Here is a 20,200-nt window from a genome sequence, read left to right as displayed (position 1 = left end):
CAACATTTACCCCCATGTCCGATCAAATACTGATCATATGCAGTTGGTTTTGTTGTGTAGAGAAAAGGATTTCAAGGACTTTGGCCACACTAAGGTTTTTTCAGACCTGCTTGCTGATTTGAAAGTATTGGAGGAGAGAGGAATAACAATGGTGGATACATCTGTGGTAAAGGGAGGTGTGTACTGCATTGCAGGAGATAACTTGGGCTCTCACTGCATTGGAGGTTTTACAGAGAATTTCAGTTCATCAGAATATTTTTGCAGATATTGTCTGATTACTCGTACTGAATTTCAGGGTGCTGATCCAGCCATTTGTGGACGAGAATGGACACCTGAAACGTATACATCTGCTATTGAACAGCTGGAGACTGATGACACACCTGAGGTGCATGGAATAAAGTTTAGGTCTGTATTCAACACCTTACAAAGCTTTAATGTTTGCTCCCCTGGCCTGCCCCCATGTCTTGGCCACGATATCTTTGAGTGTGTACTTTCATACGATGTTGCTCTTTTCCTTAAATACTTTATTAAAAAAAAGAAATGGTTGACCTACACAATTTTGAACAGGCACATAAAGCAGTTCAAATATAAAGTAACGGATGCACTCTCCAAACCTTGTGAGGTCAATCCCAAAACTCCAAAACTCAGTGGACAAGCTGTACAAAACTGGAACTTCTTAAGACTTTTGCCTCTCATAATGGGAGACAAAGTTCAAGACCCACAAGATAATGTGTGGCAGCTAACACTGCAGCTTAAAGACATTGTAGACCTAATTTGTTCTCAGCAAATTTCCAAGCCCCAGATTGCTTATCTGGATGCTCTCATCCAAGAGTATTTGGAAACCAGAAAGGCAATGTTTCCAGATGTTAAATTGAGACCCAAACACCATTATCTGCGGCACTATCCTGGACTGATCTTGAAATTTGGGCCACTTGTGAGGCTATGCACTATGCGTTTTGAGAGCAAACACAGTTACTTCAAAAGATGCACAAGGCATTTGAAAAATTTCAAAAATCTGTGTTTAACTCTTTCAGAGAGGCATCAGATGTCAGCATGCCCTCCAACCTTGCAAATAAAGGATAGCTCAACATTTTATTCTGAGCTTTACAGCAAGGAAGTTAAAGGTGCCATTATAGATTTTGGCTTCACTGAAATGAATACCAAGGTGTCTGTTGATTTGCAGTACAATGGGATAACTTACAGAAAGGGCCAATTTGTAACAACTAGAAATGATGAGTTAATGGAATTTGGAGAACTTATGCTGATTTTTGTGAAAGATGACTCTTCACTTCATTTTCTGATGAGAGTGTATGATGGAGAATTTCTTTCACGGTACCACATGTATGCTGTAAAGAACAAAACAGAAAGATTGGAATGCAGACACATCAGTAAACTGATTGACATGTGGCAATTATCTCCATATACAAAAAATGGATACCAGATCATCCTATTGAGGCACAGTGTTTTGTCGGACTAAATTCTTTGATATCGGTAGACTGGAAGCTAACGTGTTTTTGACTTCTTAACAGATATGAGAGATTCTCAAATCATGAAGACAATTCGTGATGCGATTGAAGCAGTGCTCCCTGATCTTCCTGATGATGTCATCAAGCTGCTGGAAAATACGTTGGAGGCACTAGGTGTGCTTACCACAGATGACTTGCCATACATCAAAGAATCAGACTTGAATCCAGTAGTAAAGCCCATACAAGCCAGAAGACTTGTTGCTGCCTGGACCCAAAATGGTAAATATATTGAAATGATAACTACAGCATGCATGTACATTAATAGTCTCTGAACTTCAAGTTGATGGCTACGTTTTACATGTGTATACTATGCTTTTACATGTCTTATAATAAATGCCAACTTAACTGTTTCCAAAATTCCAAATTATGTTTGTTTATGTAAACACAGTTAATTTTACAATAGTTCACACAGTGCCGATTCAGCATGCAAGTGCAACATTATTGTTATTCAGTAGTAATTTATTGATACACTACACTATTTCACAGTAAAATGTCATTCACAATTTAATGATTTCTAAACTTTCTTTTGCCATTACAGTCTCAACCACTTCCACTCCAGTGATGTGTTCTTCGCCAGTATCTGTCCTTTACTCATCCCCTTCGTCCTCGGTCAACCACTCACCAGCATCATCTGCTATTGGGTCACCACCCTCAAGCTCTGCAGCATTTGTGCCAAACTGGGTAGAAAATTTGAAGATACCGTGGCACAACCTTCCAGAAGAGTTGGTGCAAATTTTAGAAAGACAGAAAAGGCCAAGTCCAAGATTAAGACGAGAAATGGTAAGAACTGTGGTCTCTGAAATGATGAAGACATGCAAGAATCCCACCAAACGCAACACCACAGAAATTGCAAAAAGAATGGTTGCAAAGTACCCAAAGTCCCTTGAGGATGTGATCGATGGTGACGTGATCGGGCTTGGATATCATTCACTAGTTAAGCAGCTCCAGTCAAGGATTGAAAATGTCAAAAGGCCTGACACACCGATGATAACAAAACGTAAGGCACAGTTGGATGATGATGACACAGATGAGATACCGACTGAACAAAAAGCAAGCGTTCAAGATACATACGGCTGTGTCAACTGGGAGCCAAAACATCTGCCACTCTCTGAGACAGCGGAGAGCCAGCTGGATAAAAAAGAGAGGATGAAAATGTTGTTTGAAAATAATAACTACCAAACAGAAGATGTTATTGAACACATCAAGTCCACCTTTTACACCCAGTGTAAAGAAATCAACAAAGGTACAAGCATCGAAACACTATGCAGAGAATGGCCATTTTTGTTTATCCAAGCTGGCATGGCAGAACATTTCCAGCAACTGACTGGCGTGAGTCTGACTGGGTCCTTCCATGAGAATGTGGACAAAAAGGGGGAGCGCCTTTTAAACTTCCTGAAAACTGGTGATTCTCGAAAACACAAACCAGTCCTGAATGCTCTTCTCAAGCTTCAAGCTGAAAGGAATCAGTCAAGTGGTTGCTCAGAGGAAGTCATAGAGATGGTCCTTCTTCTTATGGCTCACTTTGGTGAGAATGAAGCACATCTGTTTCATTGTGTTGAGGAGACGAGCCTTGCCAAGGAAGTTCAAATGAAGGATGTGCCATTAACACCCTGTCTTATTGTGTTGGTAAGTAAACAAAACAGTGAACATTTGCCATTGTTGTTGCATTACTGTACAAGTATTATTAGTTGTGTTTTGTCTCAAATGTCTGTGATCTTTTCCTCCTATCAACTGATTTAGGTATGGTCAGTTTTTGAATTACATAAATGTTTCCTTCATTTCTTATTAACAGTTCTGATATACATTTAATACAAAACTATGGCTATCTCCTCTCTCTTTAGTTCTCACTATGAACCCTGTATATTCTTAAAAGAAAAAAAAGCCACTCATACTGAGCTCAAAATGTAAAGAGGTCTCCAAAAAGCACTCACTGAATTTTCAGACTTCAGTGATTTTGAATTCTTAACTGTATTGTATACACTACCAGTCAAAGGTCTGGACACACCTTCTCGTGTAATGGTTTTTCTTTATTTTTATGACAATTTACATTGTAGATTCTCACATTGTAGATTAAAAGTATGAATGAACACATATAAATTGTGTAGTAAAGAAAAATGTATGAAATAACTAGAAATATGTTTTATATTTTAGATTTATCAAAATAGCCACCCTTTGCTTTGATTACTACTTTGCACATTATTGGCATTCTCTTGATGAGCATCATGAGGTAATCACCTGAGATGGTTCATATTTAAGTTATTTTACCCTTTTTTGTTTACTACATAATTCTATATGTGTTCATTCATAGTTTTGATGCAAACACAGTATATGTTAATATTCATAAATATAAAGAAAAACCATAGAATGAGTAGGTGGGTCCAAACTTTTGACTGGTCATTTTTTGTTTTCAGTAGTAAGCACACTTGCTGGTGTTATATGCATGGTTTAAAATAATTATTTATATTTATTTAATAATTATAATTCTGCATGAATGTTTAGAAAAAGAGATCAGAAACAGATCCTTATTACTGCAAATTTAAGTTTTTGTGTCAGAGCTAGAGAAACTGATCAGGAACACATTATTTGGAAAGAGGCTTCTCTGCAGATAAAGAATTGGAAGCACCACCTTGTGGTCTCATTTGGTATTGCAGAAATAACTGACATTGTGTTGATAATCTACAAGTGCGTCTTCAAGTATTATTGGGAAGTTCTAATAGTTTTAAAATGTTTGTTTATCAACAAAATGGATCGAAAATGTAAGCCTCAAATTTTATCTTACACTCTATTATGTTATTATTCTCATAATCAGATCATGCCACTATTTTCCAATTTTAGTTTTTTTTTCTCTGTGGTGGTAGAAAAAAAACGCCCAAAATGTGACCGTGTGATTGCAGTGCACATGGAGCTCAGATTTGTAGATCTGACTGCTATAGAAACCCTTTGTATTAATATATTTTTTTATCAAATTTATGTTATCCATTAACAGGATCCTCCTGCTTTGTTGCCAAGACGTTCATGTTGAGCATTGACCAAAAGGTTGTTAATGACCACATCACCTCCTTTTCGTCTGCCATGTGCCTGTTGTTTGGGAGTTACTACTGTTTCAACATACACTACCCAGTGGAACTAAGATCAACACTTGAGTTCCTCCAAAGGTAAACATGTCTGTTATATTTATTTAATATATAAGGTATTTGATTTGCCCCAACAGAATGTAATTTCCCCCTTTTTTCCCCCTTTTCTCCCGTTTAAGGTGTTTCTTCTCCATAAATCCAGAGAGAGGGACCAAGGTTGAGCAGAAAAAGAAAAAAACTGTTCTCAGTCAATCCCAGAGTCCTGACTCTTATCTCTGCCCTTGCGGATCATGAGTGGATCTAGATCAACTCCCTATGTTTCCAAAAAGGTATGCACTGTTTCACACCTGACTTATGTATAAATAAATTAACGTATAAAAAAATACATAAATAAATGAATAAATAATAGAATGAATGAAAGAATAAATAAATGCATTCCATGTATTTCTACATTTCCAAAAATATTGGAAAAGCTTCAGGAGAATCATAAGTTTAATGCCAGAGGGTGCACCCTATATAATGGTCGAAACCACATCACAGGTCCTATGATGTGGTTTCAGCAACAGGTTTAAAATGTTTGCTTTAAAGGATTAAAAAACATTTGAGGTGTTTTTAATGTTTCACGGTTTTACAAGGGTTTTCAAGGTTTCTCAAGGGGTTTCTCAAATGTGCTGCAGCACAAAGGAAATAGTGACTTTCAACATGACCTTAAACAGCACTCAGCTGTGTGTAGTGCGCCAGTACGATTCTCATCGTACTGGCGCTGGTCATGGCGACACACAGCAAGAGTGTGTGGGAGTGATTGTGGGAACTGCGGTTTTTTAACTGTGGTTTTACCTGTGTTTTAACGTTTTTAACGTCTTTTAAATACTTCTTGGGAGTGCTATAAGCGTCCAACAGAGCAACCGACCTGACAGGCTCCGATACAGCCGTGACTTCCTTATTCACTGCAGCAACTCAGGGGCAGTGATTTCACCTGATGGCATCCCGCCGGAGATCCGGAGGAATTGGGCTGGAGGCTCCCGTTCGGACCGGAAGCCCTCGGCAGCGGACTGCGGCTCGAGTGAGGAGGCGTGGCCGGAGAGGAGGTGTGCATCAGCGGCTGCGGAGACTGGGACTCCGCCGCTTGCCGCTCCCTTCAATTATCCTCGGCAACGCGCAGTCTCTGAGAAATAAGGTGGACGAGCTTCAAGCGAATGTGAAGCATATCTCGGAGTACAGGGATGCCTGTGTGATCGCTTTAACCGAGACCTGGCTGAAGGATTATGATCCGACTCAAGATTTTGACATTGATGGTTTTGGTCAGCCTTACCGGCTTGATCGTGACGCACAAATCACCGGCAAATCATTGGGAGGGGGCGTGTGCTTGTACGTCAATCCTCGTTGGTGTAAGTCTGTCAAAATAAGAGAATCCATATGCAGTCCCCACATCGAACTCTTATCAGTCTCACTGCGCCCATTTTATCTGCCAAGGGAAATCCCACAGGTGTTCCTGACAGTGGTTTATATACATCCCAGAGCTGATACGGCAGAAGCAGCGTCCACTATTGCTAAACTTGTGCACCAATTGCAAAATAAATGCCCTGATGCCCCACATTTTATCCTTGGTGATTTTAACACTTGTAGTCTGAAACAGCATCTTGGTCATTTGCACCAGTATGTAAAATGTCCAACGCGACATGGTAAAATACTGGACTTGTGCTACGGCACTATAAAGGGAGCTTACAAATCCTTCCCACTGGCTCCACTTGGCTTTTCTGACCACAGCTGTGTCTTGCTTGCTCCGGTCTACCAGCCGGCCCTCAAGAAGGGGAAAGTTGAGTGCAAAGAGGTCGCTCTATGGACAGAGAGCGCTATTCGGGAACTGAATGGCTGTTTGCATAATACGAACTGGGATGTTTTTAAAGACTCATGTACTAATTTAGATGAATTGACTGACACTGTGGTAAATTATATTACCTTCTGCGAAGAGATGATAATCCCAAGAAAGACAATCACACTGTATCCTAATAATAAGCCTTGGGTCAGCAAATCCCTCAAGAATTCTATCAATAAGAAAAAAATAGCTTACTATCAAGGAGACATATCTGAACAAAAAGAAGCCCAAAAAATTGGTGAAAAGGGAAATCAAATTGGCCAAAATGCAGTACAAGGACAAGGTTCAGGATGAATTCAGGATGGGCAATTCTCGCTCCGCTTGGAGAGGAATTAAGTCCATGATGGGAATCCAGGACAAGAAGAAAAGAGTATCTAACAGTGACAAATCTGACTCCACCCTGGCAGAAGAATTAAATCAGTTTTATTTGAGATTTGATTCAATTGACTTCTCTGGAGAATTGTCTAAATTCAGGGAAGTTCCAGTAAGCAGTGGGATTCAGATAGATGAAATCAGTGTGTGGAGCAATTTTGGAAAGACTAACCCAAGGAAAAGTTATGGGCCAGATGGAATAAGTGGCCGACTACTTAAATGCTGTGCCCCATTCTTAAGTGAAATCTTTACATACATTTTCCAGTGGTCCTTGTCATTAAATAAAGTTCCCACATTATGGAAAGAATCTACTATTGTTCCCGTGGCAAAGGTACCATCACCTAAGACATTAAATGATTATCGCCCTGTGGCCCTCACCTCAGTGGTGATGAAGAGTTTTGAGCGTATAGTAAAAAAGAGCTTGCTTGCTATGACGCAGACCGTGATTGATCCCCTTCAATTCGCCTACCAACCCAGGAAAGGGGTGGAGGATGCTGTGGCGACACTATTGAATTTAATTGTCAGGCACCTGGAAGGCAGGAAAACACACATACGTCTATGTTTTGCTGATTTTTCATCAGCCTTCAACTGTATGCAGCCTCTTGTCCTTGCTCACAGGCTTTCAGAAATACCCAGTGTTGATTTGGGAACTATATGCTGGTTAGTTGATTTTCTGACAACTAGGCCTCAGAGAACTCGTGTTAATGAAACCCTGTCCAGGACTCTGTTGTGTTCCACAGGCTCGCCCCAGGGATGTGTCTTGTCACCTCTGCTGTTTATGTTGTACACTAATGATTGTAAGAGCACGTTTGAGTCTAGGCACATAATTAAATTTGCTGATGACTCCGTGATTGTCAGCCTCCTGCAGGACCATGAGGCGGGCCACGGACCGGTCCTGGACCATTTTGTTAGATGGTGTGATGATTCTTATCTGCAACTTAATGTGTCAAAAACGAAAGACATGAAAATTGATTTCCGTAAGAATCCACCTGTCACAGCCCAAACCTTTGTCAAAGGCACAGCTGTGGACACAGTCAACCATTATAAGTATCTAGGCACCATCCTGGATGATAAACTGTCTTTTGAGAGCAACTCAGATGCCATCTGCAGGAAAGTAAATCAGAGGTTGTTTTATTTAAGGAAACTGAGGTCTTTTAACGTTGATAAGAAGTTTCTTAAACTGTTTTACTCATCTTTTATTGCGTCTATCTTAACTTTTGCAATGATTTGTTGGTTTGGGAACCTCAGCATATCAAATAAGAATAAGATGAAGAATGTGGTCAAACTCTGCCAAAAAACAATTGGCATTAACTTGAATGACCTTGATAATGTTTATCAGGTCAGAGCCATTCAGAGGGCAAGGGCCATTCTGGCAAATCCTCTTCACCCTCTTCATGCAGAGTTTTGACTCCTCCCATCTAAGAGGAGGTACACATTCCCTTGTCAGGCCAAATCAAACAGATATTTAAAATCCTTTGTCCCGTCTGCCGTTAGATTCCTTAATACGCTGTAGGCGAACCTGTTGGGAAGGATGTACAGTACTGTTATCTGTGATGACTATATGTATTTATATGTATTTATTGTGTCATGTGTGTGCTATGTGAGCTCTACTGTGTTGAACTTTTGCTGTAAACCAAATTGCCCTTCGGGGACATTAAAGATTTTCAAATCAAATAGTGTGTGTGATTGTGTGGTGTGATTTCTGTGCAATGTATTGTTTTGGATTTGCTGCAATGCACTGGGTGCAATGTATTGTATTGGGTGCTGTCCAATGGAAATGGATCTGCAACACCTGAATGAAAAACCCAAACCCACCTGTGGCTTAAGTGACGGATGTTTGTTGCTACTTTATGCACGATGCAATGGAACTGGATCGGACACAATGCAATGGAAATGGATCGGACACAATGCAATGGAACTGGATTGGACCCAATGCAGTTGAACTGGATTGGACTATACTTACTATACTTAGTCAACTTTTGTTTTGTTTTCTTATGGAAATGGTTTATTTTACAAATAGCCGTTGTGCTGTATTTGTAACCATAGCAGCCATTTTTGTACTGTAAAAATATTTTTTACAGATTAAATGTGTGTTGGCTGTAAAGAAATGTAATAAATAACAATTATTGTTACAACATGTAATTGTGAAAGTATTTTCTTGTTGAATTTGATACTAAATCTTGTTTCAACAGTGGTAAAGGCCTTTATTGTTGCAGTAAAATGTAGTGTTAAATAGCATCCTTAACTGTAAAATTAGCAGTTTCACTACCATCTTACCGTAATTCTAAAAAGAATTTCACTTTAATTTTTACGGAGACTCTCTGGCAAGCACAACTGTAATTGTGACAGTATTTAATTGTTTATTTACCAAAATGTACCTGTTTAATTTACAGGTCTACTACTCTCCTACAGTAATTTAAAAAAAATGTATCACTGTAAATTTTACGGTGACTCTCTGGCAACCATGGCTGCCAGTGTTTTACTGTAAAAACAACATGGCAAAATTGTTGCTTATACAATAGGTAATAAAAGTTTTTACAGAGAAAAATTGTATGTTACAAGGCTGCCTGTTAATTGTATGACAGAAAACCTAAAAATGTACTGTTAGAAACTGTAATTGTGACAGTATGTTCTTGTTAATTTAACAGGTTTTTTGTTCTAGAATCAATGGTAAAAACCTTTATTGTTACAGTAAAATATGGTGTTAAATCCATTTCTTGACTGTTAAATTTACAGGCCTACTACAGTCCTATTGTAATTCTAAAAAATGTCTCATTGTAAATTTTACGAGGAAGCTCTGGCAACCACAGATGCCATTTTTTTTTACCGTAAAAACAACATGGCTAAACTGTTGCTTATACAATAAGTAATAATAGTTTTTACATTGAAAAACTGTGTGTTACAAGGCTGCCAGTTAATTGTACTATAAAAAACCTAAAAAAATACTGTTACGAACTGTAATAGTGACAGTATTTTAATTTTAATTTTACAAAAATAATTTGCTGAAATCAATGGTGAAAACCTTTATTGTTACGATGAATTATGGTGTTGAATCCATTTCTTGACTGTTAAATTTACAGGTATACTACTGTTCTACTGTAATTATAAAAAATGTCTCACTGTAAATTTTACGAGGAAGCTCTGGTAACCACAGCTGCCGTTTTTTTTACCGTAAAAACAACAGATTTTTTTTTACAGTGTGGGTACTTTTTTGTAGTGGAGATGTGACCTGTATGGAGGACAAAACCTGACTTATGTATAAATAAATTAACATATAAAAAAATACATAAATAAATGAATAAATAATAATAATGAATGAAAAGAACAAATAAATGCATTCCATGTATTTCTACATTTCCAAAAATATTGGTAAAGCTTCAGGAGAATCATAAGTTTAATGCCAGAGGGTGCACCCTATATAATGGACGAAACCACATCACAGGTCCTATGATGTGGTTTCAGCAACAGGTTTAAAATGGTTGCTTTAAAGGTTTAAAAAACATTTGAGGTGTTTTTACTGTTTCACGGTTTTACAAGGGTTTTCGAGGTTTCTCAAGGGGTTTCTCAAATGTGCTGCAGCACAAAGGAAATAGTGACTTTCAACATGACCTTAAACAGCACTCAGCTGTGTGTAGTGTGTGTGATTGTGTGGTGTGATTTCTGTGCAATGTATTGTTTTGGATTTGCTGCAATGCACTGGGTGCAATGTATTGTATTGGGTGCTGTCCAATGGAAATGGATCTGCAACACCTGAATGAAAAACCCAAACCCACCTGTGGCTTAAGTGACGGATGTCACCTGTGCCGGATCGGACACAATACAATGGAACTGGATCGGACACAATGCAATGGAACTGGATCGGACACAATGCAGTTGAACTGGATTGGACTATACTTAGTATACTTAGTGTAGCATAATCTCTTTTCTCAAAAGAATATGTACATGTTGTCTGTTGTCTCTGTCCTCCCATTATGTGGCGAGTATACCAGACTCCTCCTGTGACTTAAATGACTGGAATGTTTGTTGCTGTTAAAAGGGAGTTTTTTCTCTTGACTGATGCCTGGTGTTTGCTCATTTTGTGAACTGTTGGGTTTATCTGCTCTCCATGATGTTGTCTGGGTACAGTGCCTTGAGATACTGATTTGGTGCTATACAAATAAAATTGAATTGAAATAAATCTTTGTCAGTGTTCGTGTGTGAACCAAAGGAAACGATGTGGCAAAGAACAAAAAAAAATTTATTTGTGGAATGGACACTTTTTTTAAAGGAATACTTTTGTGTGTTAGGATCTACATGCAATGTCTGTCCTACGGTTTCCTTTCCCTTTCCCTTAAATGGCTGTCTGTTTCTCCCTGTCTGCATGAGTGGGTGTGTCTGCTTGTCTTTCTCCCTGTAGGCTTGCCAGGGAAACCCCTTTACTTGGTTTCTCTCCCTCACCTGCTGCAGATTACTCAGCTTTTGATCCCAGCCTTGGTAAATTCAGTTATTTTGCCTTTCATTTTTTCCAAGATCTGCCTGTGTCTTTAGGTTTTGTTGTTTTTGGATTCACTTCTTTCAACTTGCATTTTTTAAATGAGATTTTCTTTTATTTTACTGTCAACTAACTTTTGTGTCTGCATTCAGTGATCTGCTAACACCTAGTGGCACCTTAACAGCTTACAGCTAACCCTAACCCAACAGCTGAAAATATGGGACTTGAAGATACCAACACAATGCATGCTCACTGTATGCTCACTGTATATTGTATGTCACACAATGTTGAGCTCACTGTATCCCTAAGAGCCTTGATTTTCCCACCTGCTAGCATTAGCAGCTTGGAGGGAGCACATGCTGGGTGAAATATCCCTCTGTACTTTGGCTTACCCTAGAAATGTGCTAATACCTGGTGTATTTGTAACACTGTATGATTTGACACTCCAGTAATTGCTGTTTTGCACTTTCATGGTGTAAGTGTACTAAAATGTTTGCTTTGTTACCTTACCTTAATATTTTCTAATTCCAAATTTCTGTCTCTTCATGCATTGATAAAAAAAACTGGAAGTTGGGGCTACCGCCAAGACTGTGCTTGGGTAAGTTGCTTTTAGTTTACCCAAACCCAACCCCACGGACTCAGGGTTCAGGTTTTTGACTGAGGTGTTATATTGTATTACATTTGGTTTGGGAGTGTGACTTTTGAAGTTGTTTTCCAATGTGATGTGAAACAAAATGGGTCAAAGAGGTCACTCGAGTCCAGAATCAAAACCAAATATGTTTTTTTACCTCCAACCACCACTGGAGGGCCCCTGTCGGCCAAGCCTCCCAACACCGAGACCTGGTGTTCAGGCATGTTGGTTCACCTCTGTATCCCCTGACAAAAGTCCCTTGCCCAGATGGCAGGGGAGCTCGAGGCAGGTTTGGTCTAAGAAAGTCCTAGTCTGGATGGCAGAGGTAAACTATGTGTTTATGTATTGATTTTGTGTTTCTTGTGGAATGTTTTAAATACACTTAAGTGTGCTGTGACTGATATCTTACCCTTGTTTCATAAGGTATCAATAATAAGCCCTTCCCACTCCAACAAATCCCACTCTGACACAAACTTGCTGATTGGCTGAACATTGGCACCGATATTCAACTTCCTTAATGAGGCCACATCCATGTTCAGATCAGAGTAGAAGGTCAGAGAGGCACAGAAGACGAGATGTCATGGCCGTAATACATAAATAACCTATAGTGGTGAGTATCCCAATCTCCTCCTGTGACTAAAATGACTGCGATGATTGCTGCTGTTTGTTCTTTTTTCTAATCTATTCCGAATATAGACCTACTTGTGTCAAAGCCCCCCCCCAGTCAGTGGCCACCATGATACATGAAGAACCTATGGTGTTGAATATCCCAATCTCCTCCTGTGATTTAAATGACTGGCATGTATGCTGCTGTTTTTTCTAATCTATTCCAGATTAGAGACCTACGTGTGTCCCGGTCAGTGGCCACCATGATGGGTAATGAACCTATGGTGGTGAGTATCCCAATCTCCTGTGGCACAAGCGACTGATGTCTGTTGCTACTTTGTGGATGTTCTTTCTTCTACTCTCTTCCAGAATGGAGACACAACATGGTTTTGAGCTCGAGGCAACGCTTGGCAGATCTCCAAGACATATATAGGATATGTTACATTGTTACATCTGTATTAATGTCTGCTCGTACTGAAAATGTTACACAAAGCGACAACACCATTAAAACCTTGAAGTTACTGCCACAGCAACATAAAATGTACACAAAAGTTAGTGCAATGCATTTGGTACAATGTATTGTTTTGGAGTTGGTGCAATGCATTGGGTGAAATGTATTTCTTTGGAGTTGGTGCAATGTATTGTATTGGGTGCTGTCCAATGGAAATGGATCTGCGACACCTGAATGGAAAAAGTGTGGCAAATATCCCCAAACCCACCTGTGGCTTAAGTGACGGATGTTTGTTGCTGCTTTATGACCAATGCAATGGAACTGGATCGGAAACAATGCAATGGAACTGGACCAGACACAATGCAATGGGACACAATGCAATGGAACTGGATCAGACACAATGCAATGGAACTGGATCAGACACAATGCAATGGAACTGGATCGACCCAATGCAATGGAACTGGATCGACCCAATGCAATGGAACTGGATCAGACCCAATGCAATGGGACACAATGCAATGGAACTGGATCTGACCCAATGCAATGGGACACAATGCAATGAAACTGATTGGACCCAATGCAATGAAACTGGATTGACCCAATGCAATGGAACTGGATCGACACAGTGCAATGGGACACAATGCAATGGAACTGGATCGGACCCGATGCAGGGACACAATGCAATGGATCGACACAATGCAATGGAACTGGATCGACACAATGCAATGGGACACAATGCAATGGAACTGGATCACCACAATGCAATGGAACTGATGCAATGGAACTGGATCGGACCCAATGCATTGGGACACAATGCAATGGAACTGGATCTGACACAATGCAATGGGACACAATGCAGTGGAACTGGATCTGACACAATGCAATGAAACTGGATCGGACCCAATGCAATGGAACTGGATCGACCCAATGCAATGGGACACAATGCAATGGAACTGGATCTGACACAATGCAATGGGACACAATGCAGTGGAACTGGATCTGACACAATGCAATGGAACTGGATCGGACCCAATGCAATGGAACTGGATTGGACACAATGCAATGGAACTGGATTCTCTTTTCTCAAAATAATATGATGTACATGTCGTCCGTTGTCTCTGTCCTCCTGTTATGTGTCGAGTATACCAAACACGTCATGTGACTTAAATGACTGCGATGTATGCTGCTGCTGTTTCTTTTTCTAATCTATTCCTGATTAGAGACCTACCTGTGTCAAAGCCCGCCCCCCCCAGTCAGTGGCCACCATGATACATAAAGAACCTATGGTGGTGAGTATCCCAACCTCCACATGTGACTTAAATGTGTGCTGCTGCTTATTTTTTCTAATCTATTCCAGATTAGAGAACTACCCATGTCAAAGCCCCGCCCCCCGGTCAGGGCCCATTATGATACATGAAGAACCTATGGTGGTGAGTATCCCAATATCCTCCTTTGACTTAAATGACTGGGATATCTGTGCTGTTCTTTCTTCTTTTTTCTAATCTATTCCAGATTAGAGAACTACCTGTGTCAAAACCCGCCCCCCGGTCAGTGGCCACCATGATACAAAAACATCTTATGGTGGTGAGTATCCCAATTTTCTCCTGTGATTCAAATGACTGGCATGTTTGCTGCTGTTTGTTCTTTTTTCTAATCTATTCCGGATATAGACATACTTGTGTCAAAGCCCCCCTCAGTCAGTGGCCACCATGATACGTAAAAAACCTATGGTGGTGAGTATACCAATTTCCTCCTGTGATTTAAATGGCTGGGATGTTTGCTGCTCTGTTTTCTTATCTGTTCCAGAGTAAAGACCTTCTTGTGTGAATGCCCCCCCCGGTCAGTGGCCACCATGATAGGTAAAGAACCTATGGTGGTGAGTATCCCAATCTCCTCCTGTGACTAAAATGACTGGGATGTTTGCTGCTGCTTTTCTTTTTTCTGATCCATTCCAGATTAGAGACCCGTTTGTGTCAAAGCCCGCCCCTCCCCCTCGGTCAGTGGCCACCATGATAGGTAAAGAACCTATGGTGGTGAGTATATTAAACTCCGCCTGTGACTTGAATGACTGGGATGTTTGCTGCTGCTTTTCTTTTTTCTGATCTATTCCAGATTAGAGACCTGTCTGTGTCAAAGCCCGCCCCCCCGGTCAGTTGCCACCATGATGGGTAATGAACCTATGGTGGTGAGTATCCCAATCTCCTGTGGCACAAGCGACTGATGTCTGTTGCTACTTTGTGGATGTTCTTTCTTCTACTCTATTCCAGAATGGAGACACAACATGGTTTTGAGCTCGAGGCAACGCTTGGCAGATCTCCAAGACATATATAGGATATGTTACATTGTTACATCTGTATTAATGTCTGCTCGTACTGAAAATGTTACACAAAGCAACAACACCATTAAAACCTTGAGGTTACTGCCACAGCAACATAAAATGTAAACAAAAGTTAGTGCTATGCATTTGGTACAATGTATTGTTTTGGAGTTGGTGCAATGCATTGGGTGAAATGTATTTCTTTGGAGTTGGTGCAATGTATTGGGTGCTGTCCAATGGAAATGGATCTGCGACACCTGAATGGAAAAAGTGTGGCAAATATCCCCAAACCCACCTGTGGCTTAAGTGACGGATGTTTGTTGCTGCTTTATGACCAATGCAATGGAACTGGATCGGAAACAATGCAATGGAACTGGAAGACACAATGCAATACATCATACGAAACTTGATATGATACAATACATCATACGATACTTGATATGCTACAATACATCATACGATACTTGATACGATGCAATACATTATACGATACAATATACAATACATGATACAATACAATACTTGATATGATACAATACATCATACGATACTTGATACAATACAATACATTACACGATACAATATACAATACGCGATATGATACAATACATCATACGATACTTGATATGATACAATACATCATACGATACTTGATATGATACAATACATCATACGATACTTGATACGATGCAATACATTATATGATACAATATACAATACATGATACAATACAATACTTGATATGATACAATACATCATACGATACTTGATAAAATACAATACATTACACGATACAATACATCATACGATACTTGATACAATACAATACATTACACGATACAATATACAATACGCGATATGATACAATACATCATACGATATTTGATATGATACAATACATCATACAATACTTGATACGATACAATACATCATACGATACTTGATACGATGCAATACATTATACGATACAATATGCAATACATGATAGGATACAATACATGATTCAATATGATACACGATACGACACCATACACAAAACAATAGGAGACTAGACGCAATACTACACAACACACGATATAACACAATACACGGTAAGACACAATATGTGATACAACACAATACATGATATGATACAATACACGATACAACGACTCAGTTGGTCACTGTCGTCTTTTAAATTGCTGTTAAAAACATTTTTATTACTGTGTTAAAGTTAATTATCCTATAACAGTGGTTTTATTATGATAGTACTTTTCTTTATGTTACTTTATGCAGTTTTATGTATAAAACTATATAACGACAAATTTGCTGCTATTTCTGTAACATTCTGTGTTACTTTGAAGAGAAATGAATCACAACTTCAAACGTGATGCAGTTACATTACTGTGTGTGTGTGTGTGTGTGTAGCTGGTGTGTTGTACAGACATCCCAGAGACTGCTCTCAGGCTCTGCTGAACGGCGACACATCATCAGGTCTGTACACCATCTACGTGGGAGGAGACGAAAACCAGCCCGTCCAGGTTTACTGTGACATGGGCACTGATGGAGGCGGATGGATCGTAAGTCCCGCCCACAATCACACACGTCTGCTGAGATGTTTCTCGCACAGTTACAGTTCAGCTGTTACTTTTTTCTTTCGCAGGTTTTCCTCAGACGCCAGAGCGGGAAGCTGGAGTTTTTCCGCAACTGGAAGAATTACACGGGCGGCTTTGGTGACATGAATGATGAATTCTGGCTTGGTAATTCAAGCACAGCACGACGTTTATTACACACGTTGTTCACGCCTCACACTTTCAGCCAGAAATCTAAAATGTTGAGATTATGAAGCTGTGTTTTCAGAGGATCCTGGTTTTCTAAATTTATCTTCTCCACAGGTTTGTCCAACCTTCATAAGATCACAGCAGGAGGTCAGTACGAGCTGCGGGTCGACCTGAGAGACAAAGGCGAAGCCGCTTACGCTCAGTACGACAAGTTCTCCGTCTCTGAACCTCGAACCCGCTACAAAGTGCACGTGGGTGGATACAGTGGAACAGCAGGTGAAGTGGCCACTTTGCAGTTTACCCTAACCCTAACCCTCAGCTTCAGTATTTTAGAAAGTATTAACTAGTCTATAAAAGTATTAGTTAGTTGTTCTAACTAGAAAATAAAGTGCAACATTTTTGTGAAAACTTGAATTTATTCAAACAAACATACATACTTAATTAGGTACACCTGCTGACCTGTCTCTCTCTCTCTGTGTTGTGTTGTAGGCGACTCCATGACGTATCACCACGGTCGTCCGTTCTCCACCTACGACCACGACAACGACATCGCCGTCACCAACTGCGCCCTGTCCTACAAAGGAGCGTTCTGGTATAAAAACTGTCACCGGGTCAACCTCATGGGACGATACGGAGACAACAGTCACAGCAAGGTAACAGCACTTTCCTGCAGAATGTCAACATTCTGCAAAATGATTTAAGCTGATAACTGAGTACTCAGTTTTATCTCAACAAGACTTCCTCTAAGAACACACAGTCTGTTGGTGGATAGAGATAACAGCTCATTATTTGGCAGTCTGTCTCTTGGTGAATGTATGCAATGGCTCGTTATTTGGCAGCCAGTCTCTTCAGGGATGAATTGAACGGATCATTAGAACATAAAAACACATGTGGTCTAGAGGCTTTTATTAATCCCTTAGAGGGAATTAGCATTTTAAAGCGTGTAACTGGTTTTTCGTTCTCCTCCTCAGGGCGTGAACTGGTTCCACTGGAAAGGCCACGAGCACTCGATCGAGTTCGCCGAGATGAAGATCAGACCCTCCAACTTCAGAAACCTGGAGGGACGGAGGAAACGATCATAAACAAACCACCACCGACCCCCTCCACTAACAAACAACACCGCTACTTCTCTGTCAGGACTCCACCCCCTTCTCCAAACAACCACCATGAGCACCCGCCCACATCCACCCGCCCACCCAGCAGCAACCAAAGCCACTGCCGAGAGCCTCACTGCCTCCACACGTCTCCAGCCGCGATCTTCCTTCCCTCCTTCGTCACACGGCCGTGGAAAACGACGCAGTGCTGAAATCAGTTTGCATGTTTTAAAAAACACAAAAAAAACTGGAATTCAAATCAAACCCATGCAGATTCGTCTTCACGCACCAAAGAGAGCGGGAACATCTCGATGTCACCTCCTTCTGCTCGCGTCAGTCATGGAGAGGAAGGACGGGAGTGTTTATGGTTCAGTGTTTGGGTTCAGGGTTTGTTTTTTTATCGTGAACTGTTTCCACGTACGGTTCTGATTTAAACATTCATCATCTCAGATGTGTTCATGTCTTCACTCGTGTCAGTGTCACTTCTGTCCTCCACAGGTTTCCTTCCCCTCGTCTCCTTCAACACAAGCCAACGTTCGATGGAAAAAAATCCCATAGGAAAGTATTAAACCGGCCACGTCCCACATTCTCCCGGATCTTTCCATTTATGCTGCGTTCCATTTGTAGTCGGAACCCGGGAATTTCCAAGATCATGATTAGAAACCTAGAAACCCATTTTTGTCCACACGAGGTGCGCCAACCCCAGCCACAACAACCATCACTCTCTCACCTACTTTTTTTAAGGTTAAGGTTAAGGGTTTTAAGCCCCCAGAGTTTGGATTTCCATCTCAGAGTTAGGATTCCTTTAGTCTGTATGGAACAGCTCACTATTTGGCTGACAAGCTGTTGGTGAATGTATGCAATCACTCATTATTTGGCAGCCAGTCTCTTCAAGGATGAATTGAACGGATCATTATTTGGCAGTCAGTCTGTTGGTGGATATAGATGCGAGCTCATTATTTTGCAATCAGTTTCTTGGTGGATCTATAGAGCAGCTCACTAATTGGCTCGCCCGGCGTCCATAAATTCTCTCTGGAAACGCTGCGAACTCCCGAGCTTCGATGTAAAATGGAACGCAGCATTATTTCGTAAATAAGGTATCACGCTACTTCTACTACCACAGTATTATGTTTTATTTGTTTGTTTTTTTAAATCTAAAGAGCGTCAGAGGAAAAAAGAGGAAAAGCTTCGATTGGTCTGCTCGTGTGAACGCGCGCAGGCAGGACCTACAGTTTATCGCTCGGTTTACGATGAAACGCGGAGATTACGCTCGTCTTTTATCTTGTTTTTTTCTTTTGTTTCTTTGAGAAATGTGAATATAACAGTACATACTGTAAATGTGGAACAAAGGGAATGTTTCGTCGTTGTTGACACAAAAAGATGTTGATGCTGAAAAGATTTAAAAAAATAAAATAATTAAATTAAAAGAGGAAAAAAAAAGGCCAACTCCCAAAGTCCATGATTAAAGTCTCTATGATTATGTTGATGAAAAACAATAGGCCAAAACTAGAAAACTAGTTACTGTTAATAACCCCCGCCCCCACACACCCTGACCCCGCCCTATGCCTCCGCCCCTGCCCCGCCCCCCTGCGACAGCAGGATACTAAACCACTGACCTTCTAAAGAATGCCTGTGTAAATTAAGTCTGTTTTTATTGTTTTGTTTGTTTATAACTGGGTGAACAAGTGTTTCTCTGTAAGCTGTATTACAATAAACAGTTTGTTTAAAAGGAAGAAGTTCAGAAAATTATTTATTATTTATTTGCTCAGCAGCCACCCTCGCTATAGACCGACACTGATTAAAACTTATCAAACTTGAAAAAACATCATTATTATTATATCACAGTGAGTATATAAGATATATATATAAGAGTAACATCAGTTAAAACAACAGTAAACTAAGGCTTCTCTACACTTTCCATAATTTGCTGTGTAACAATGTAAATTTGTTATAAAATATATAAAATCATAAGACAGTTCAGTGTCCATTCGTGTGTGTGTGGATTTTGTCTGCACAGATGTT

At 40.2% G+C, this 20,200-nt stretch overlaps 1 protein-coding gene across 1 annotated transcript; it reads left to right on the top strand.

Annotated features, from left to right (window-relative positions):
* The first annotated feature begins 5,579 nt into the window (after nucleotides 1-5,579).
* LOC122769404 (tenascin-like) lies at nucleotides 5,580-19,914 on the top strand. Its single transcript, XM_044025921.1, has 6 exons — nucleotides 5,580-5,968; nucleotides 16,700-16,883; nucleotides 16,967-17,063; nucleotides 17,199-17,360; nucleotides 17,574-17,737; nucleotides 18,056-19,914. Exons 1-6 carry the CDS (start codon nucleotides 5,580-5,582, stop codon nucleotides 18,164-18,166), a joined length of 1,107 nt encoding a protein of 368 aa, XP_043881856.1. The 3' UTR covers nucleotides 18,167-19,914.
* The last annotated feature ends 286 nt before the right edge of the window (nucleotides 19,915-20,200 follow it).

Source organism: Solea senegalensis, linkage group LG5 (genome assembly GCF_019176455.1).
Source record: "Solea senegalensis isolate Sse05_10M linkage group LG5, IFAPA_SoseM_1, whole genome shotgun sequence".
NCBI lineage: Eukaryota > Metazoa > Chordata > Actinopteri > Pleuronectiformes > Soleidae > Solea > Solea senegalensis.
This window is presented reverse-complemented; position numbering and strand designations above follow the sequence as displayed.